General features: G+C 39.5%; 1 protein-coding gene and 1 long non-coding RNA gene across 3 annotated transcripts in view; one reads left to right on the forward strand and one right to left on the reverse strand.

Moving 5' to 3' along the window:
- Positions 1-1,342: 1,342 nt before the first annotated feature.
- Positions 1,343-7,440, reverse strand: LOC140708138 (uncharacterized). Its single transcript, XR_012088296.2, has 2 exons — positions 7,354-7,440; positions 1,343-5,192 (listed from the first exon to the last, which is right to left on the reverse strand). It is a non-coding gene; the product is annotated as an uncharacterized LOC140708138 (long non-coding RNA).
- Positions 6,601-23,104, forward strand: part of AHR (aryl hydrocarbon receptor) — a 66,201-nt gene continuing 49,697 nt past the window's right edge. Inside the window, exons 1-2 of one of the 2 annotated variants that reach the window (XM_020781440.3) lie at positions 6,601-7,623; positions 17,515-17,702. In XM_020781440.3, the coding sequence (XP_020637099.3) occupies positions 7,568-7,623; positions 17,515-17,702 (244 nt within the window). In that variant the 5' untranslated portion in view covers positions 6,601-7,567. Of the gene's footprint in view, positions 7,624-7,814; positions 9,440-17,514; positions 17,703-23,104 lie in introns of those variants that run through there. The other variant, XM_073003270.2, reaches the window with a different exon arrangement.

Raw genomic sequence — 23,104 nt, forward strand, 5'->3', positions numbered from 1 at the left:
CAGAAATTAATTATAAACAGCAAGTGCAGGACAACTATAACTGTTTATAACTAATGGTCATTTTTGTATTCATACAGACAATATTGTATCAATGAATATGCATTCAGTTTTCTCATATGAATTTTTCACAAGATGATCTTTATGTTTCTAGCAGTAAGAGTCTGCCAATATGAATTTGTGACAACATACATGATACATACCAAACTTCATTAGCTCATTTGGTCCAAATTAAATATTCACTGAATAGGTTACAGCTGTCCTGAGCTTGTTGTTGCCTTATTGAGATGGCTTCCAGTTTATTGGCCCTCATTCATGCAGTCAATTTGTGCACCCACTCAGTATACCCACTCCATCACCTGGAGTCTATATAAAGGAGAGAGAGAGTACTGTATGTCATATTGATTACATCTCAGTCCATGCCATACTTTGTACGGCTATTTTATCAACATGACACATTTAATTTTTCCCGAGCTAATTCTGTGTGGTGCCAGGGCAGTTTCTATGTGCACCAAACAAGACTGATTGAAATGAATCTACATAAACAGTTTCATGGAGGAGGATCTAGTGTTACCTGGCTACCTGCTCAAGCACCTTTCCCTGGAAAGGAATGTTGGCCATACACCAATAAGTGCTAACTCTTCTGTATCCTTCTGGATACATCTATGCTTTTTCAAAAGCAGCCTAATTGCTGCCTCCACTTTAAACAGATTGGTGAGGCTGTTAACATGTGCAAGATATACCTTGGCATTCTTTATGGAGACCTACTAAATAATAACTGCAACCAGAATATAAAGGTTCCTCTTGACATTTAGTCCAGTTGTGTCCGACTCTAGGGCGCAGTGCTCATCCCCATCTCCAAGCCGTAGAGCCAGTGTTTGTCTGAAGACAGTTTCCGTGGTCACGTGGCCAGTGACCTTCCCACTGTGGTGGTACCTATTTATCTACTTGCATTTACATGCTTTCGAACTGCTAGGTTGGCAGGAGCTGGGACAAGCGACGGGAGCTCACTCTGTTGCGTGGATTTGATCTTACAACGGCTGGTCTTCTGACCTTGCAGCACAGAGGCTTCCGTGATTTAACCCGCAGCGCTACCACATCCCTCATGCAACCAGAATATAGCTGGCCTAATTCATTCACATTAGAACTTAATGAAAAGATACAGAAGCTCTTGGTTTTTGCATTTTTGTGTTACATGAAATTCTAGGTTCTTGCAACACTCGCCTTCCTGATGATCCTGGTGAGCAGGAATATTCAACTGATTTAGGCCACAGCTTCCAGATTACTATATAAGGCAAGTACTTCAAATACTTCAACATTGTCCAGCCTTTTCACTATGTATCCATTTCAAAGTCTTTATTATTCATACCAAAGCACTAAATTAACAAGAGATAAGCTACTGTGTCTGGAAGACTATCCAGCTTCATATCTTCGCACAGAAGCCATGCAGGGATGCTGAAAATGGTGGAACTCAGATTCCAGTTTGCCAAGACAGAAGCCAGGCTATTCTTAGATGTAGAAATTTTCATTAGGAAAGGAAGGTATTTTATCCTCTTTTAGAGAATGCTGCTAAATCTTGGCATGTTCTTCCAAGGACAATACATTGAAAATTAATGGCCAAATTGCAGTTTTCACAGTTTGCAAGTTGCAAGTTGCACACCTGATTGTGCAACTAGTCACCTGCCTCATTGCACAACTGGAGGATTACAGGGAATGTGATTGACAGCCAGCAAACTTTCTTCTATTACTTGCACAACTGTAATCACATAACCAATAGGATTTTTGCCAACTACTAATACCATCTCAATGCACTTTCATACATGAGCCTTAAAGAGATGTTAAGCAGCAGTCTGGACACTAAATCCAATAATTCTGTAATGTAATATATAGCCTAAATTGACCACCCTGCTGCTTATTCATATTATAACATCTCATCCATATTAACAGTGATGAGACATAATGTAAAAACTAAAGGGAGTGAGGGGACAAGAAAAAATATGATTTACACTCTATATATGAAAATATTCTGGCAAGTACTTGGAGTTATTTATTCCGGAATAGTTCTAATGAAATTAATAGGACATTCCCTCAAATTGGCTTGATAATCAAAGCTTTCTAAATTGGATTACAGCCAGAAACATTTCAGTTTATTTCACTAAGCACCTTTGTACTGAGAAAGATATAATACTGCCTTTATTCTCTTTCTTTAAGGAACAGATTCCAGCTCTCAAAATTTATCATCACCTGGCAAGTGATCTCAAAATATATCCCATAGCAGGGGAATTGTGGTTTCCACCAAGTTCTGATGTTAGTTTCTGCATTTAAAAAGTTTACTTAGTTTCAGCAGGACTGTGCTGTACTCTTGGATCCTTTCCTGTGCTTTATAAAACAATTATTAACTCACAGCTAATCTGAACTAAGTTTACTCCCTAATAGATGTGTTTAGCTTTATATCTTGTTCTCTTTATCTCATTGAATGCTGAGAATTTATAGCGCTTCATATGATTACCAGGGAGAAGAACCACACTACTGGTTATCCGGATCATGTGTCCATATTTTGAGAGCTGGAGAACTACAGTAGTAGTACCACTTTGCTTTTTTGGTTGAACTTTGTTAAAGGCAAATAGATTATTTGGAACTCAGGGTTCAGTATACTCAGACTGTCTTGTATTCTTTTTTTTTTTTAAAGCCATGTTACTTTTCTGTGAGGTTAATCATATTACAGATGAAATTGGTACAGGAAAAAAAATGTGGAATTTTCAAAGGATTTGTTTCATGTTTTGGAGTTCTGACTTGTCTATAAATTCTTAGGAAAAGCTCTTTTCTAGCTTAGTTTCAGCATTTTTTCTGCTGGGAAAACAGGCACTGCTTGACTGGTCACTAGGGATGTTCAGAGAAAAATCCTTGGTTTGCTTTTGTTTGGGGGGGGGTAATCTCCTTGTTGTTTTAGGTTCTTTTAGGAACAGTCCTTTTGGAAAACTTGAAAATATCAAGATATTTCAGATTCATTTGTTTCTATCTTCCCGTTCTGTTTTCTGGCCCGAGAGCTAATTAAGTCCTAAAAAAACTCAAAACTAATCCAAAAAGGCATGGACAAGATAGCAGAGAATAATCTACTTCAAAAGTGGGTAACAATGAGGAATGGCAGTTGCAGTACTAGGCCAGCAGGCCAGCAAGGAATAAATCCAGTCCAGAATGGAGGTCAGATGAGCTCTCTCAGCAGCAACAGCAAACAAGCCACCAAATAGCTAAACAGCAGCCACTCCAGTTTTTCAAACTCTTTTAAAGATTCAAACTTCCCACCCACCACTTCCAGGCTGTTATCTGAACTTTAATTCACAGCTGACTCTCCGCATGAGATTTGCAATGATACTATTTACTGGAATATCAAACTAGGTGATTTTGTATACAGGGCTCAAATCAAAGTGTAATCTGAAATACAACATTTGTAAGAAATCCATATGTTTCATTAACCCCTTTTGGAATCCTGAATCTTATGTATTTCAGAGACACTCTATCATAAAGCCACAAAAGATTTGGAAAACAAAAGGAAGAAGCTTTTTGATGTTTTTCCCCATTCAGGTTAACCCAAAAGTCCTATCCTACTAGTTAGAACCACAATAGTAGGTATATTGTGAATGAACAAGCCCCCTCCCCGTTATGTGAAACCACTCATATTGTACTATTAGAATTCCACATGTGTCCACTGGCCTACAATGTTTCAGGAATCTTGCTCTATTTATTATTATTTAAAATGTATTTACTCCATTGTTCTCCTTAAAAGGACCCAAGACACCTTAGATCAATAAAAAAACAATATTTAAAAGCAAAAAAAGTAAGTATGCAAATATATTTTAAACACTAAATTGGTATTGTAACAGGTAAATTAAATCAATATGAAAAATACATTTAAAAGCAACAGAACACAATACATTTTTTTAAAGAATAACACTCTCAGAGTGCTAGTCACTAAGGAAAAGCCTGCCTGAACAGAAAGATCTTTGCCTGCTTGCAGGACAGCCAAGATGGGGCCAGCCTGGTTTCCCATGGAATAAGGTCCAGAGTCTGGGAGCAGTGACAGAGAAGGCCAAGTGCTCCTGTGACAATGGTGGGGCCAAGAGAAAGGCCTCTTAAAGCCTGGGCAGGGCTTTTTGAATTGTGCCCAGAAACATAGTGTCAGTCAGCAGAGATGCTATAAACAGTGGAATCATATGTTCCCTGTAACCATCCCCAGTTAACTATGTGGCTATGGCATTTGGGATCTTCTTGGCCTCCAGATGTTCTTCAACTACAACCCCCAGAAGCCTTCACCACCACCTGCTGGCCAGGATTTCTGGGAGTTGAAGACCAAGAACATCTGGCGGCCCAAGGTTGGGGACTACTTCTCTAGAGTTTCTGAACACTTTCCAAAGGTGGCTCCATATAGTGTGCGTTACAGTAATCCAACTGGGATGCAATTGGAGCATCTGTCACCATGGCTAGGTCAAACCTCTCAAGAAACAGGTGCAGCCTACTTCTATGAACAGTATATATTTCTCTTATCTGCTTCCATTTCCTCTCTGGATTCTCTCAACCCACCTAATGTTAGGCCTGGCAGATGTGCTAATTTCAAGTTTTGCTCTCTTTCTTGAGTTTCTTTGGATGCCATCTTGCTGATACGGTGGTGTCTCGACTTACGAACGTCCCGACATACAACCATTTTGAGTTACAAGCAGCTCTGGCTGCAAAATGTTGCTTCTACTTGCAACCGGAGCTTCAAGTTATGAACAGAAAAAAGGCAGGGAAAAAGGCGGGGGTATTCAAATTGCTAACTGTTGTTGGTGAAGATGCTGCTTCTTTGTAGCTCTTTCGCCCCAGCAATTAGAGAGTGTATGATTGGAGGAGGCTTCGGACTGCGTGGTAAGGTGCTTTCTACTTTTTAAAAACTGTTCTGGGTGTGTTTTGCTGCATGGTTTTGGGCTGGGTGGTGGGATTATGTTTCTATGCTGTGATGGGTCTTGCAGGGTTTGTTTGTTTTTGGTGTTTTTTTCCCCATTTCCGATGGGTCTTGTACTCTCTGTTTGCTTTCTGGTTTTCTTTTTCTTTTTCTTTCTTTTCTTTTCTTCTTCTTCTTCTTTTGCATTTCTGATGGGTCTTGCACTTTCTTTTTTTTTTAGCTGATCTTTTTTCTCTCCACACAGCTAAAGTAAACAGCTCTAAAACATAAAATGCATTTTAAAAGGATAAAGGGGTTAAAGAGAACTTACTGCCAAAAGAAAAACTATATTGCAAAGCTCTTTGATTTTTCTTTTTTATATTATTTGAAATACAGGGTGCTGTTTCTAGAAGGCTGGAACACTTAAGTCACTCTCCAAGTCATCATTTGCAACAGTGTCAAAAGGTATACTTACAGCTGCATTAGAAAATAATGCTTCCCTCTGTTCATTCAGTTAGTTCTAGTCCAATCTTATCCATCTTTATCCTGAAATCTGTATGTTGGTAGATTACAGGCAAAGCTCAAGCTGTAGTAAAATGTGTTAAGAGTCTTCAAGGCACCACAAAACTCATTTTTGCTTTTAATAGAATCTGTTGCCATGTGATCATGTACAATAAATGCCATCTGTTATGTTTGAAGGTTGGTGATGCTATGGAAGAAGACAAATCCTTTAAAATTGATACCCTTTCTAATAGTGCATTCATGTAGCAAATCTCTGTGTACATTCCCACTAGAATCAATGAAGAAAAACACTGTATGGCGAGGTGGGACTTTGGATAATTAAAGGGATAGCTCCAGCTGTCATAAGGATATAGCATGCTGAACTGATCTCCCCTTTATTTCTCATGTTTCTATTTGTAATGTAGCTTTAAGACACTTTTTATGGATCACATTTTATTGTTTAATACATTGCAGATTGCCCCGGAATGTCCCCCCCTTAAAAGGCAAGATAGAGGTTTCACAATGAAACGGTTTTTTAAGGCTTGTTTCTTAGGATCCTGCAAAAAAGATGAACATCTTTAAAGACAATAGGTGGAGCTCCCTTATTACAGAAAAGTGTCACACCCAGCACCTCAGATTTTCGAGCAAATAGTTTAAGAACACACTATACACTGCTTGAAGTAAAGATGCAGGGAGCGCACTTTCGTTCAAAAACTCTTATGGATCCCTGCAATCCCAATAAATTTAAATGGGACCTACTCTTTCTTAAGTGGTCACGTTTCAGATCGTACAGCTGAAACTTTCATGCGCACGTGCGTACGTGGCAGTTGCACAGGAAAATGCGCCGATATATTAAGCTTCTGACTAAATTTGTTATGATTGAGGACGCTAACACGCCAAGGCCGCCTTTCGCAGGCTCCCTCACACTGCTGAGCCACAAGGATGGTAGTTCAACGTGTGGATAGTCTAACCTTCCTGCGGCTCGGAAAAGCGGGGAGCCTGATCAGGCGAACCGCCTGAGGAGAGTCTGCCGCTCGCTATGGCTCTCCCCCAGCAGCTCCCCTCCGCTGCCTCGGTTGCCCGCCTTCCCCCATCTGACCTTCCCAACATGGCGGTGCGCCGCCCACTTTACACCGCTCCAAGCCGCCGCCCGAGCCCCACAGGGGCCTCCACAGCGAGCGGTGGGTCGGGCCTCGAGGGAGACCAAAGGGTTGGCCGGCTCGCTGACTTTTGAGACCGCGGCAGAAAAAGCCGCTGTCGCCAAGAGGGACGAGGCGAGAGGGGCGGGGGGGGGGGAAGAGTGTGCGTGCTCGTGTGTGTGTGTGACTGTAACGAGGCCCGCTGGCCCCATTGAGGACATCGCTGCTGACGACAACGGCGAGGCGAAGCAACGCCGGCTCGAGGTGAACGGAGGTTTCGCTTCCAGCCCGCCTCAGTCCGTTCGCTCCTCCTGAGGAGGAAGCGTGAAGGGGGGTGGGTAGGACACACGGGGCAGCGGCTGGCGGAGCGACGGCCGCCTCCGCACCTGTCTCCGAGCCCCCGCCCCGCAGCCGGCCAGACCCAGACAGAGCGAAGAGGAGGAGGAGGAGGAGGAGAACGGGGACGACGAGGACGCCGCCGCCGCCGCCGGAGACGACGACGACGACGAGTGGGTGTTGCCGGCGCCGAGCACCTGGCTCTACCACCCTTTACCCCGCCTCCGTCCGTCTCTCGCCTTCCTCAGTCGGTCGCCTCTCAGGGGAGCCCGTGCCGCGGCGAGAGCCCTAGTGGGATCGGCACGGCGAGGAGGAGGAGGAGGAGGAAGGGCGCGAGCACGAGCACGCAGGGCCGAGGCGGCTGCGGGCGGAGCCGCGACCTGTTTCCCTGAGAGAGAGCGAGAGAGACCGGAGGCATCCTCCATACAGAGAGAGAGAGAAGTGGGGGGAAGAGGGCGAGCGAACCTTTCTCCGCCGTCGCCGGGAGCTTTTCCTGCCTTGCCTTTCCCGCGGGCCGCCCAAGCCTCTCCGGGGTCGCTTCGGAGGTTTGGCGGCGGCGGGGGGGAGGAGGCGGGGAGATTAAATGAAATTGAAACACACACATATATATATTTAAAGAAACCCTGCACTGAGACCCGGTGAGGCGAAGAGGAGCTGGAGGCGCGCCGCGCGCAGCAGGATGAACCCCAATGTCACTTACGCCAGCCGTAAGCGGCGGAAACCCGTGCAAAAAATGTAAGTTGGCCACGGAGCGGAGGAGACCTGGGGGGGGGGGGAAGGCGTGGAGTGTTGTCTATGGGTTGCATGCCCTCTCTGCCCCCCCCTTTGTGCAGACCTTTCGCCGCCTCTAACCCCCCCCCCCCTCCTTTAACTCTGATGCCCCTCTTCTTGCAGCCTTCCATTGATTGCAGTTTGTGGATGGCTCCTGGGCTCCTTCGGGGCTCTGAGGTTATGCTCGCTGCAGCTCCATTAAAATTATATTTTCCCTTGCTACGGTTTTGGTTTCCTCGGTTATATATAAAAGGGGAGGGGGAGGCGAGGGAGCTGCACACATTTCCGGTCCAGATAATTCGGGACTCACAATCCGGCGTGTGCGAAAGAGTTTTGGTGGCCTCAGTTGGCTGTTTGCGCAATGTGTGTGTGTGTGTGTCGCCCCTCCCTTTCATTGCTCTCTTAAGGAGGCTTGCTCGTGACTCCCTGGATGTATGTAAATAGTCTGCAGAGGTCTAAAAAGACTTGGTTTTCAGCCAGAATATATATATAAAAAACTTGCTGTGTTGCATGCCGCATCGTTCAGAGCAGCAGTCCATGTGTATTCCTATTTTCTAAAAGAAGAGACGTGCTGTAGAGGATTTGCATTTTGGGTCTCGGAACTGTTCTTTGTAAACGTTGGGGTGTCATGCTCTGATTCCTCAGTGCTGGGGAGTGTGGCGATCTTCACATGCACAGAGGCACTTTTGAAAGGACACGTATTACAGAACTAGGCATCTTCAGGGCTGGTTTTGAAAACGGATTCCTGGGCTGGGATGTGGTACGAATTAAGCCTTGATTCAGAGCCCTATTTTTACCAGGCTCTGATGACCCAGTTAAAGTCAAGCAGCTGATTAAAGTCAGAACAAGAGCTGTGAGGTGGGAGGGGATGAAGGAATGTCTTCAGGCTTTAAATCAGTGTGATTGTGCGCTGTGACCAGGAATGGCAGGTATTTAGGGTGATAGTTTCCTGGCAGAGCATACAGAACAAGTTTAAAATAATGACTAAAAGTCTATGGCAGTTGAGGTAGCTTCTGTCTTGTATCGGCTGTGGGCCCTTCCTTATGTTGTCTAACAGAGATTGCTAGTGGTAATGCATGGTGTGTATGTTATTTGCAGAAAATCACGGGAAGCTGGCTGTGCTTTTACCACTGCAGTGGGTTTGTTGGTGGCTTGAGGACTAAAATTCATGCTGTATCAAAATGTTTGGAAGCTTGGATTTGTTGCATATTTTATAGTTATTTTCTTCTCTCCATTTTACAGAACGTTCTATAGACTGTTTAAAAAAGTCTTTGAAGGCCATTTTATATTTGTATAATGCATGAACATTGAAATCGGAGTTGTGATATAGATGGAGTAATTTAAAGGAAGTTTGACTCTTTCAAATCTGTAAGAATTTTTTCCCTGGGTTTTAAACTACCAGTACTGGACAGTTCTTGAAGTAAGGCTTTGGGAGTGTTCTTGGGTTTTGTTTTGTTTTTTTGTTTTGTTTTTAAACCATTATATACATTCTAGGCTTTCTGTGGTATCAAAGCCAATGGCTTTCAAATAGATTATGCAAATCTGGGAGATTGGGAGTAATTATATAGGAAGATCAAGGTATCTGCAGTTAAAATAAGTGTATGATCTTTACTGAACATGTACATTTTGATTCTAGCAATACTTGAATATAATATGCCATGTGATTGAGTTCTAGGCTGAGTGCAAAGATTGATTGAAATAAGTGGAATGATGAAGAGCTACTCTCAGGTGTTTTCACTTCAGCTAAAGATTAATTTTTAACAGCTTCTTCTTATTTTCTGTGAGTACCACTTTTTACTAATCTGTGTTTACTGTTCAAGTAGCACTGCTGATGAAATATTTATCCCTTAACACAAAGCAGCTGTATTGAGCCTGGTGACATTCCCAAAAGACTTTCAGAAAGATTAAATGGAATGGTTTGGAGTCTATGCTGAGTTGACAGTTTCACAGTGTTCTGCCTTTATATTTACTGCAGTTTTTGGACTCTAATTTCTATTGTTTTGGGGTGTTTTTTTTTTAATTGATAGTCTTCCTCTTCAAATTGGGACCCTGTAAATGCAAAGAAAAATCCATAAGAATGGTTGGTATAAATTGAATTTTGTAGTTTGACAGAATGGATATTCTCAAAACAATGGTGTTACCATTCTGAGACTTTTCTAAGTGTAATACAGTACTTTCTTTTCCCTCTTGTAACATGAACATATGGGATTTTGTTCTGTTTGCTGCTGTGCAGTGTAAGATATTGCTCAAGATGACCTGATTAGTATACTTGCGTTTTTTACTTCACATTACATGGAAGCTGTCTGTGCTTATTACATAGCCTTACTGGGTGTACAGTATTAGATACTGGGTTTTGGACTCTGTAGAAAATCAGTACACACTCAAAAAGAATCACCATGTTTCCATAGTTTACTTTAGAGGTGACAGTTTTTGGTTACGCAACTTCAGCGATTAAGTAATGCTGTAGTTTGTCTTGTAAACAGAAGCAGACTACTGGTGCTCAAATAGACTTGTAAAAGGCTATCTAGTAGAAATAGTCTTTCATATCCAGGAAGACTTTATGTTAGGTATCCAGGAAGACTTTATGTTAGGTACTGGAGAGTTCCCTTCTAAAAACTGAATTTTGTTGAAGAGGTGGTTGGTAATATTGTGAAATGCATATAGGGCAGTTCACTATTTTGCGTGAGAAGTATGTAATCTTTGAAAACATGTATTTTAGTTTCCTTGTCTCAAAAATACAATGTGGTTTTGAATTTATTTGATAGGTAGACTTGCAGCATGGAAAAAATACATTCACAACTAATCAAACTAGTAGGCACTTTAAAGACAGACCTTTTTGACACATGTTGATTCATGAAGGAGGAACAGTAGAAACATACCAGAGTGCAGGATTAAACTTGACAGAAATCTTCCAATGTTTGTATTTTAGTATATGATCACAATGGTATGTTTTAATAATAAGTGCACCAAAGAAAACCACTGTGGCTAATTCAGATGTGGAAGTATTCTTCATGGTCATTTCATGGAAGGAAAAAGTTGGAAATCAATATTGTTGATATAGGAAACACCCGTGTTAGGGAGGGACATGAACTGTAGGAACTGATACGTTTGCATAGACTGACATTGCTGCTCCTTTGAAAAGTACACCTTGAAGAGTTGGTCCTGTGAGAGATTAGTTCTTTCAAGTGGATTTGGAAATCTTATATACCCTTGAGAAATCTCTGATGTTATCATCTACCTTTTGGCTGGCAGAATAAAATAATGATGTTCTTGAAAAGGTTATTATGGAGAGACTTTAACTTCAGCAAACATTTTAAATGCTATTACACAAGTTGTTTCTGTCATAGATAATTCGAGCCAGTAGACTTCATAGGTTGTAACTCTTTGATAATTGTACCCCTGAAATAAACGCTATTGAAATAAGGATTACTTTTTCTGAGGTAAGCCTGCATAGGATTGGGTGTCGATAGTGATCCTAAACAAGTTTATTTGAAAGTAACTTCTGTTACAAAATGTATGTTGTGTGGATTGTAGTGCCCTTTAACACAACTTAAATTATTGGTCTTAATGTTTGTTTGTTTTTTGTAGAAGGATTTGGAGAGGTAAAAGTATATTTGACTAAGACTCAATGAATTCTTATCTGTCTTCTCACACCTATCCAGCTGTTCCTGGAAAGATAAGCACTCTGGATGAGTGCTGGGAAATGCTATTGTCACTGTAATCCATATCCCACATATCTGTCCTGCTTTGTTTCTTCAACAATATTGGTTCATTTATATAGATGGACATCAAAGAGAATCTCACTTATAACATTGTGGCTTCTTTGATTCCATTTGAGTTCTAAAATAGAATTCTAGTTCCCACTGGCTTTCCTTTTGGGCCTTTCCTATGGGTCGGTTGTCTTCAAGGCCTATGATGACAGCGGGTGTCACCAGTCAGGTTTTTTTCCCCCCTGAGTACTTTTATCTCTGCAGCTGCTACAACTGTGTATCTGACAAAAGAGATTTGATTTTTCTGCATGACAGATAACCTCTTCTAACCAGTTATTACCTATGTCTAGGATGAGGCTTGCGCCTAATTCTACAGCTTTCGTTGTCCTAATGTTCTCTAAATGATAGAATGGACACTTTTCTGTATAGTGCAAGGGTTTTGCGCTTGCTCCAATAATTCAGTAGCTTGAAACAGAATTCTGGAAAGTTTCTGGCTATGAGCAGTTCACTGGGTCATTAGGCTGGATTATTCACTAGAATCTGAAGGTCAGACAGCTTGTTGTCATTTTTTTATCCTTTGTCTGACCTCGATGAACCTTTGGTTGCAGCATGCTTCTCAAAATTCTTTTCCTACCATGTTTTGGAACACACATCCGCACCCACCCACCCCAATTATACTTGCCACCTTTCAGTTTTTAGCCATAGAAAGGGTTATGTGGTTTGTTCTTTTCAGTACTGGTGTTCATACAAGGTTATTATGATTGTTTTTATACATTGTCCCACAGTAGCAGAAAAGATACTTAAAAGTATTCTTTATAAACCTATAAACTAATGTGGCAGTTGTCTACTGTTGTCTTAATAGACATGGAGAGAATGTTTTAAAAGGATTGTATTTAATTTGACCTATTACTAAACAAATTAAAGTAAAACAAGTTAAGGAACCATATGTCATACTCTGATTGAATGCCACTATATGGAAATGACTACATAGTCTTAATGTCATGTGCCATGTTTTTTTAAAAGCCATGAAAAAAATGTTAAACATGACCAGCCTTTAAACGCTATGATGACTTACTGCAAAATACACATACGGTACTAAAATGAGGAAATAGGAGCCCTCAGTTTTATTTATTGCTCAAGTATGATATGTGACATCAGAACTACGCAGGTAATTTCTTTTGCATAGTGCACAAAAGATTAAGTTTGAAGCATGTTTTTAAGAACAATGGTTATCCATAAAGCTAGCTCACTCTATATGCTTTGTTTCCCCAAGAGGTTGCGAGTTCAATTCCCCACTGTGCCTCCTTGATATAGGTTTGATGATCCATAGAGTTCCTTCCAGCTCTGCAGTTCAGTGATGACGATGATTAGGAAATGCAGTAGTTTTGTGCATGGTGATAAGTTACAGTACTCGCATTGCAGATCCCTGACAAGAAAAAAACACTGCCTTTCACCTGGAGCCACAGAATTTTACAAGACTTCAAAATTTGTCACTAATATGTTTTGTCATCCTGTTGAATAAACCTGAATCAGTGAGAATGCAGAATTTTGCAATCTTTTCTTACAGCCCATTCAGCTTTTAATATACAAAATACTGCGGCTTATGTATGCATGGATTTTGTCATGCATATAAGTGGAATGGGCCAGTTTGGTTAATATAAGTCAGGTCTGTGGGAACCTTGGCAGATAAATTGTGAGTATTGTGCTTGATGTCTGATTGCTCATGCTTGCAGCAGGAGTGGCTAAACAAACCATTTGTTTATCATGTCATCCAAATGCAGAGGCTTTCTCTTGTCTGGTTTGTTTCTTTTCCAACAGTCTAGCGAGATAATGCAGGATTTGTTTTGAGATTGTACAAAAGCTAAAGTTCCCGTACCTCCCTGGTTTCTCTTGCCATCCAAATTGGGCCATTATATGTAATCCTGCCCCACCCAGTCAGGTGCTATCACGGTATTACAGATGGAAGCAAACCACTAAGCAAACACTAGGAAACATGTAGCACTGGCTGAAATTCAGTAGTAAGTCAACTAGAGTTGTTGTTGTTTAGGCCCACTGAAACTGTGGAACTTATGAAGGAATTAATTCATAAAATCTCCACTGATTCAGTTGACTTGTTCTAGTTTTTTCTTACTACTGAATTTCATCTAACAACTATTAAATAGACAGAACCTGTTTATTACTTGAACAAAAGTTTGAACAATTACTGTATTCTAGCTGGAATTAGATAGTATTACAGTTGACTTACTTTTCTACTGCTCGCCAAATTGTGTATCAGTTATCCCACAAAGCTGCTCCTAGAAGAAAAAGTCTAAATTTTAAATTGTGTGTGTAATTGATGATATTCTCGACATACTAAGAGAGTGTATGACTGTAGCATAATGTTCTTAAAATTGGTATAAGAACAGTAGAGAGAGAGAGAGAGAGAGAGAACTGAATGAATAAATGAAACATTTAGAATGGATTCTATTAAAGTTATTGGCATGCCCACTGTTTGCCTTTATTTATTACTTTATTTATTATTTATTACTGTGCCGCTCATCATCACTTGCTATCTTTATCATTCCCATGAACCTATCCTCTATCACTTCCATGAACCTTTTTTTTTAAAAAAAAAAAAAACAGAACAAACTTATTTCATTGGTGGACCAGATGGATTTCAGTTTTGAGTCATCTAAAGAGAAGTTATGATGATAATTATAAGTAACCCGTTGGAATGCAAACTTGGGAATTTAAAATAAGAGGGAAAGTCAATTCTTGCAATAGAGATTCCAAAACCATGATGTAGTTGGATGCCTTAAAGACACTGAACTCTCTTAGTAGTACACAAACATAAAATAAAACAAAGCTAATTTAATGATGTATAGGAGTTCAACTTTTAAGCATTAATGTGCTGCTGTCAGAGTAGCAAACTGGAAAGCTTAATTAGTCCTGAATGAGGAACAAACCAATTTCATTTTTTTTCTTAACAACTAGGCTTCCCCAAGTTAGGGTTAATTTTCTCTGTTCTGGCCAGTTCCTGTTAATGGTTTCTGCTAGATAGGACTTATTATCATCTCTGTCTCTTATACAGTTAGAAACTGGGAGTTTGTCCTTTCTAATCAATCTTTTTACAGGGGTTATCTGCAAGTATCTTGATTTTATTTGCAAAAAATTATGCAATCAGATTTATATTTGGTTTTTTAGTTGGTTCTGCACAGGCATGATAAAATGAGTGGATTTCTAATTACTACCAGAAGTAGTGTTTGGGGTGTTTTTTACATGTAAGGAAAGGACCACACCACACCAGTATGATTCAAGTCAAAATGTGGAGTTTGATTTATGCTTGGTTGTTTCTTAGATCTTCCTCATACAATCAAGGATGAGCAAAGTGTGTCTCCCTGGATGTTGTTAGATTACAGTTTATAGCAACTTACGTACAGCCAATAGTGAGGAATCACGGAAGTTGCAGTTCCACTACATCTGGCAGTGGATTTATTGCTAGCATAAATGTTGGTAAATGCACCGAGACCAATAATTCAAACCACATGCAGAATTTCTAACTTTTCAATACATATTGATAACTAACCTGTGTCCAGGAATTTCTTTTTTAAAAAACATTTTTATTGGTGAAGTTGCATTTATGTCTGTTATTTACAGTATTTCTAGATTTCCTTGTCTGAAATGTGATGATCTGAGGGAATGGCTGTGCAATTTTCTTGAAATATTCACATATACTGTCTGCAACAAAATTAGCATACTATTATTTCAAGAGTACACCTAAATTGACATCGTTGCCAGGTTTTAATTTGATTTTGGTCGCTTGCCTTGCAGCTAATTTGGTACATCTCTAGTGTATATTGCCTTCCAGAAATGTAGGTTCTGTTGGGTAGGCCTTCTCCCTAATATTGTTCACAATGAACACGGTGTTGGATTTAACCTTAGTGTATTTGTGTAGGTATATGAAAAAAAGTTCATTTCAAAGGGCATTGCTGGCAAAGAAGTAAAATTTTATCTGAAACTAGAGTATCTGTAACTCAACCGTGAGACTAATTGGGACCCTCTGCAATGGACAGAGGATACCTGGGATATGATGATGATGATGCCAATGATAATGATGACAATAATGCTACTGCTACTACTAATAATAATGGAGGAAAAAAGAATAAATGATTATAACAGTATAAGCAGAGAAAAATTACTTAAGGCAGTGAAAATGGAGACTATTTTGAAAACAACAGAAACAAAGGCTCAATATAAGAAACAAGAATTTGAAAATAAACAGCTGGGAAAATGAACCACTACATGGATAATACCTGAGAAATATTGGTGGAAAGCAGGATCATAATTCAACATGGGCATAGCTAAAACTGGGACCCTTCAGAAAGAAACCGAAGGCTTGATTTTTGCTGCACAAGAAAAAGCACTCCAATCCAATGTGATGAAAGCTAAGATCCAAGGAATTAGTGCTTAACAGCAAATGTCGACTCTGCCAAGAAAAAGATGAAACTGTGTCAAACCTCATCTGTGAATGTCCGAAGATTGCACAAACAAATTGCAAAGAAAGACATGATAAAATGGCAAAGTTAGTGCACTGATCATTATGCAAAAAATATAATTTGCCGGCCTCCAAGAACCCGTGGGAACATCAGGTAGAGAAGGTGTCAGAAAACGAGGAAGTCAAGATCATGTGGGATTTCTGGATCCAAACCTTGAACATAACACACCAGACATAGTAGTAATAAAACAAAGAAATGTCCGGATCATTGACATTACAATTCCAGGGAATGCCAGAGTTGAAAATAAAGAATTGGAAAAACTAACAAAGTACAAAGACCTGGCAATTGAAACATCTCGTCTCTGGAAGAAACACACTTTAGTGGTCCCCGTAGTCATTGGGGCTTGGGAAACAATATCAAAAAAATTCACCCAGTACTATAAGCGGTTGCAGATCTCAGAAACCACACCATCAGAGCTACGAAAAAACGGCAATATTAGGAACAGCATACATACTGCGCGAATATTTAACAGATACTTAGGTTTTTGGTTAAAACTTGTATCTGTTACATAACACCAGTCATTGCTTTTATAATTTTGACTGTGCCTGGTGTTTTTGAGTAGTAGTGGTGGTGGTGTATAGATGCCTGTTTCAAATACAAGGATGTACCCGTCTCCATTTCACAAGTATTCCTGTTAGATCTGGGACTTCAGATGTGCAATTCTAAATGGGGGGAAATCAGTTTTGTGATGCAAACTGCCAGGATTGTATAGGAAGGCAGTTACAAAGGGACAGTTTGTCAGTTCTTGTAGCCTCTGTAATGAAGCAGTCTTTATTCTCTACCATCTGAACTGCTGTGTGGGTTAGCAACTCAGAGATAGGCCTTCTTGACTGTGGCATCCCATTTGTTTACCCTCCCAAAGGAGGTTTGCCTGGTATCTGTGCTTATGCTTTTTAGCATCATATTAATACAGTGGTGCCTCGCAAGACGAGCGCCCCGTTTAATGACGAAATTGCATTACGATGAAGTTTTTGCGACTGCAAAAGCGATCGCAAAACGATGTTTCCTATGGGGGAATTTCGCTTTGCGATGATCGGTTCCCTGCTTCGGGAATCGATTCTCGCAAAACGACGATTTTCGGCCAGCTGATCGGCGGTTTCAAAATGGCCTCCGGGTTTAAAAAAATGGCTCCCCGCTCTTTTCTGGGATGGATTCCTCGCTGCATGGGCAGTGAAAATGACTGCGCTATGGAGGATCTTCACTGGACAGTGAGTTTCAAGCCCATAGGAACGCATTAATCAGGTTTTAATGCATTTCTATGGGCTTTTTAATTTCGCTTTATAATGTTTTCATTCTACAGCAATTTCACTGGAACGAATTAACATCATAATGCGAGGCACCACTGTATATTTTTATTTCCCTTTGCTTTTAGCATGTGATTACCTCTTAATTCTTGACTATTTCATTGTTGTGTTGATTAATTATAGGTTATGTGCCATCTTTGTGAATTGGCCTGAAGCTGCACTTTAATGTATGCTTTCCACACTTAAACATTGAAATGTTTCATTAGAGGCTTCAAAGTTCATAAAATTTAATAATGAATATGTATATATTCAGATGTTCACATATCTTAAAATTGGACCTAACACGATGTTCTATTATTATGGCAGAGTGAAACCTTCCCCACCTGAAGGAGCGAAGTCAAATCCATCGAAGAGGCATCGAGACAGGCTAAATGCAGAGCTGGATCGTTTGGCTGGTCTTCTGCCATTCCCCCAGGATGTTATTGCCAAGCTGGATAAGCTGTCTGTACTTAGGCTCAGTGTTAGCTACCTGAGAGCCAAAAGTTTCTTTGATGGTAAGAAACATGAGTTTATTTGCTAGATTCATTATAAAGAGAACGTTCTATTAATATTTGCCTTCTGCTTTTAAAAGATGGTTAATAAACTGTAATTTGAGATATAATTGAAAGCATAAAAATCTGTTCCATTATTTTGGAAAATTACATGGATTATTTTACAATGTAACTGGTAATGAGTTTTCAGAATTTTGTCTGGAACAGTCCTCAAGTCTTTTTTGCCCTCTCATATGAATGTTTTACATGATGTGAGGGATAAAATACTTATTTCTGAAAACAAGCAGCTAAGAGTAAATACTTAGAACAGGAGTTGTGTGCAGATGCTGAACATTTACTGAGAAACCTAGGCCAAAATCCAGTTGCTTAACATAGTAAATCACACTAGAATAGGCCCACTGAATCGGTAGGGATTTGATAAGTCAGCTTCTGCATAAATTCCATTGATTAAAATGGGCCTAATTTAACTGCAACTTACTGTGCTATGTAGAGTTGATCCACCAATTCTCCATTGATTCACTGGGCTACTGTTGTTTCATTTACTATGCTAACCAACAGGATTTGGGCTACTTTCAAAGATTGGATAAAGGCTTTGTTTTATATGTGATTATTTACAGAAAGCAGAACTACCAAATGTGGTAAACAAAGCAGATTGACTTTAGTTGACAGATGGACTACTTTGTGGAGTAGTACCCAGTTGGTTTTCAACATGTAACACAAACATGTAAATGTGTAAAAATGTCTTAAATTATTAGAGGTTTTTGTTGAAGATATTCTTACAGTGTCTGGAAAAGAAATAGATCACTTTTTTCTCCAGACATTTTAAAAGCTAGAGTCAAAAACAAATGTATGTTTGTGTTTAACTGAGTGAAAGGAGCACATCAGTTCATAGAATCAGTTCATAGGATTTTGCTTGAGTTTGGATGCCTTGTTTCGTGTACATACAAGCATGTGAATTAAACTCTAGAATATACAGTGGTACCTCGCTAGATGATGACCTCACAAAAAGGAAGAATCCATATGACAATGAGATTTTCTATTGCTATAGCAATTCGCAAAACAGTGATTCCAATGGGCGATTTTCGCTGGACAATGTTTGGGTCCCTGCTTCGCAAACCGATTGTCGCAAGACGACGATTTTGCCACTGATTGGCGCTTCGCAAAACGGGTGTTTTCAGGACCGATGCTTCACAGGGCAGCCATTTTAACAGCTGATTGGCACTTCGCAAAATGGCTTCCTATGGGCAATCTTCGCAAAACGACGACGATTTTCCCCCATTGGAACGCATTAAATGGGTTTCAATGCATTCCAATGGGGAAATGGTGTTCACAAGACGATGTTTTCACTAAACAGCGATTTCTATGGAACGGATTATCGTTGTCATGTGGGGCACCACTGTACAGTAGTACTTTGGTTTACGAAATTAATCATTCAGGACGTGACGTAATGTGGAAATTACATAAACCGGAATGCGGATTGCCGTAGCAATGGCGCTAGAAACCTCTAGGTGCGATACATCCTTTTTGTACAGCGAAAAAGCCCTTTAGAAAAACATAAACTGAGGCATTATTTCTTATAGATTTCAGCTCGTAAACCAAAAATTATGTAAACCAAGGTACGCGTTGTAGCGGGCCACTCTCAGGCCTCTACCAATACAGGCCTCCAAGAGTGCTCACTACTATTCTTCACTTGCTGCCACCAACCTATCCTTAGTACTCACAAAGGACAAGTTTTTCTTTCAAACAAATAAAGTGTTTATTGATTTGTACAAAATAAAAAGGGTGAATCACAGGTAATAAATCAAGTTGTTAAGCAAGTTTCTCAATTACTAGATCACACTGACTTTTCCCTCACTGACTATCTCTCTCAAATCTATCTCACTCTCTCAATCAACTTCTCTCATCTTTTCAAACTCTCCAAAACTCTCTCTCTCTCACCTCACACGCACCTTATATAATCCAGCTCCTCCACCTTCTGCATCACCCTCTGTCCTTTCATTGGCTGAGGTTCCCCTCCCCAGCTGTGACGGACAGGTGAGAGCAGAGCTGTATGCCACAGCCTGTACTATCTTAAAGTATACCAGATGGCCAGTGTAGTTTGTAGTTAAAGTGCATAGACCAATGGAATGGCGCAGCTCAAATGGATGCTTTTATTTTCCTTTAAAACTGATCTCTTAGAGTTGCTCTGTGAGAAAGCAAAAACAATATGCTTTTGCTTGTCTTCCAATAGCATACTGGAGTGTTGTGTTCATCATATCGTCCAGTTCTTTGCGTTGTTACTTTGCTTTCACATTTTGAACACTGTTCAGGCCTTCATAACTTAAAAATACATTGCAAGGCCTCAAATCCTACGTAATTAATCACGCAGGTCTGTGCATGCCCACTCACTGAAGTCCCACTGATTTCAGCAGGGCTTACTTCCAGGTGAAGGATTGTAGCATAGTGTTAGTATGTTTCAAACTGACTGAACGTATTGAGAATTGATAAGTGAACTCCAGTGTTTCAAAAATTCCAAAATTTTATGTTTCTATTTAAAAAATGGAAGAAAATATATATTTAAAAAGGAAAAATGTGTAAATCTGCTTTTTGTGCACTGAAGTAAAATGTCTAGTTAACTCAGTTAAATGAACATTTTATTTAATGTATGTTCAGGCATTTTACTGTTAACATTGGCTTTTAAAAAATAAGATCTATTAATTCAGTTATTACATGAACATGCCAGGATCTGCAAATGGTGATGAAAGTCATGATTGGGTGTGGGTTTTTAAAAGTTGTGCACCTGTTACAATTTTAGACAATAAATATAGGATACCGATTTGCTGTGTATGCTATAATATTCTAAAATGTAGCATTGTCAATGTATATATGTCCCTTAAGTGCAGAATTCTGCAAACTCATTTGAAAAACATGATAAATCTTTAGCTACCTTGGGATTTCTTGATTGAGATGTAAGTTGGAAAAATAACCATTGATGCTTATCAGCATTGCCTTGGAGCAAACACAATCAAATGAATCCATGTCACGTACTGTAGAACAGTTGCATTATTTTAGTTGGTCTTTGTGAGTTGCAGTTCCTTATAATTATAGCTTGTCTTCACCAGTGAGAAAGAAGGCACACAGCAAGACCCATGGGTCTTCAAACTCTAGCTGTTGGTTCTTCTTTAGAAACATGAATCTGAAGTAATGTAACTTATAATGTAGTTATGAGGAGTGGGAGGAAAGTGCTCCAGTCTTCTTTTGCAACTGAAACAATGTACAGCTTTACAACTGGAGGGGCAACCTTTAAAACATTGTAGCTGTTTTCTTTACAACTTGAAGAATTTAACTCTGAAATGTCACCAGAATTTGAAGTAACTAGTAGAATGTGAGGGAGTCGTGGTTTGGAAGAATAAGAAAAGAAATCTCCAAAAGGGTTTCAGTACAATGATGTATTCAGATGCCACTTCTTTTCATTTGTGGCATGCTGTACTTTAAAGTCTCAACATGCACTTTGCATACCTGCAAAGTCTGCAGTGCCTGTTGTAGGCGAGGAAAAATCTACTGGTCTAGGAATGTCTGTGAGCTGACCTCCTTGCTTTGGGCATCTGAACAAAGCCAGGACTGTGTAACATGTTGCCTTCTCAGCACCTCCTCACCCCATGCAGATGTGACTCCATCCATTTTCAGCATGTGTTGCTTCTGTAGCCTGTACTTCAGTGACAGCTTCCTTACCCCCTAGGCAACCAGAGAGGTTAGGAAGGTATGCACTAGGCTGGCATGTATTCTCCTCCTTTGCTTATTTTCCTTCTCCTTATGGCTAATCATAATGTTGTATAAGAGAATAAACAGGAGAATGAGTGAGAGGAAGGAGGAAACCAGGTCTTTGCAGTGTGTAGGCTCTAGTGAAAAAACATGTACTGCATTGTTGAATTGTAAAATATTTACTAAGTGTGAAATTGAATATTGTGTTCAATATTCAATTTTGTGGATTTGATTTGTAGACACTTGTTAACATTTTGCTGGAGTGAAGGGAAATGCTAAATGAATAACAGGATACAAATGAGGGGTGTGTGAATTCCTGAGGAAAGTAAAATATAAACGTGAAATCATATGATCACATTTGAAAGGAAACCCATTTCTGTGGTAACAATAGGTTTCCCATGAAAGAAAACATTTGCATTTTTCCAGGTTTAAATAATCCAGTCAGGAAGTTGGGATAGTCAAACATAGCAACAGACTTAGCCCAGAAAATCTGATTATAAGATGTGTAAAAATTCAAAGTAATGTGGATTATAAATTAGCCGTTTTTAAATATGGTGTATCATATGCAAGACATGGTAGAATCAATGTAGTGATTCTTCAGTAACTCTTAATAAGCAGTTCAGTAAAGCAGAATTGCATACTGGAGAGATACTAGTTTTCCATCTCTGCTATATAGAGAGATTAAGCTTTACTTTTTCCTGTATGCCTCTATGCTTAATTACTCTTCCTTACAAAGAAGGGGAAGAAAAATTATTTTCAGAATACAGTTTAAATAAATGTTTAAAATTTAACATGTATCAAAAAGCCATATTACTGCCAGGAAATAGTAGCTACTTGAAATGACTCGTGATGAAAGTAAAAGAGGTAAGCACAGAAGCAGAACTGTAGTTGAACATGAAGAAATGAAAATCTTGACTACGGAAGAACTGCATAGCTTTGATGTTGACAATGAAGAAAATGAAATTGTTAAAGATTTTGTATGTCCTTGTTTTAGTCATCAATCCACCCTACACTTGATCTTAGTCAAAAGGCTGAGAAACAATTGGCAGCCATTTTGAACCAGATAGTGAGAAGCCACAGAATTAGACATAACAAATTTGTAGATCCAGCTACAGTAATTAATATTTAATAGTTTGTTTTTTATCTTGTATATTTTTATGTATGCCAATAAAGGCTTTGACTGACTGACTAGACATCAAGTCAATTTGACTTGGAAGGGCAGGTATGAATGAAATACAGATCATCAAGTACAGTATAAGAATGTTTCACTAGAAAATAAAGCCAAGATTGTTCATGCTGTTCTATTCCTAGTAGGTGTGCACAGATGAGAAAACTAAACAGTGAAGAAGATCTTTCTGGATAGCATGGACCACCAGATAAACACATGGATCCTAAATGAACTTTCTCTAGATGCAAAGATGACCAAAATGAGATTATGTACTTTGGACAAATAATGAGAAAACATGAATCACTGGAAAAGATAATGTTGGGAAAGTCTGAAGGTGGCAGAAAAAGAGAAAGATGAAAAAAAGGATGAATCAATCCAATTAGGGAAACCATGGGTTTAAATTTATAAGAACTGAACAGGGTTGTTTTTTAAAAGTTGGGAGGTTATTTATAGGGCCACCATAAATTAGATATGACTTCGTGGAACATAATCATAG

Source organism: Pogona vitticeps, chromosome 6, assembly GCF_051106095.1.
Source record: "Pogona vitticeps strain Pit_001003342236 chromosome 6, PviZW2.1, whole genome shotgun sequence".
Lineage (NCBI taxonomy): Eukaryota > Metazoa > Chordata > Lepidosauria > Squamata > Agamidae > Pogona > Pogona vitticeps.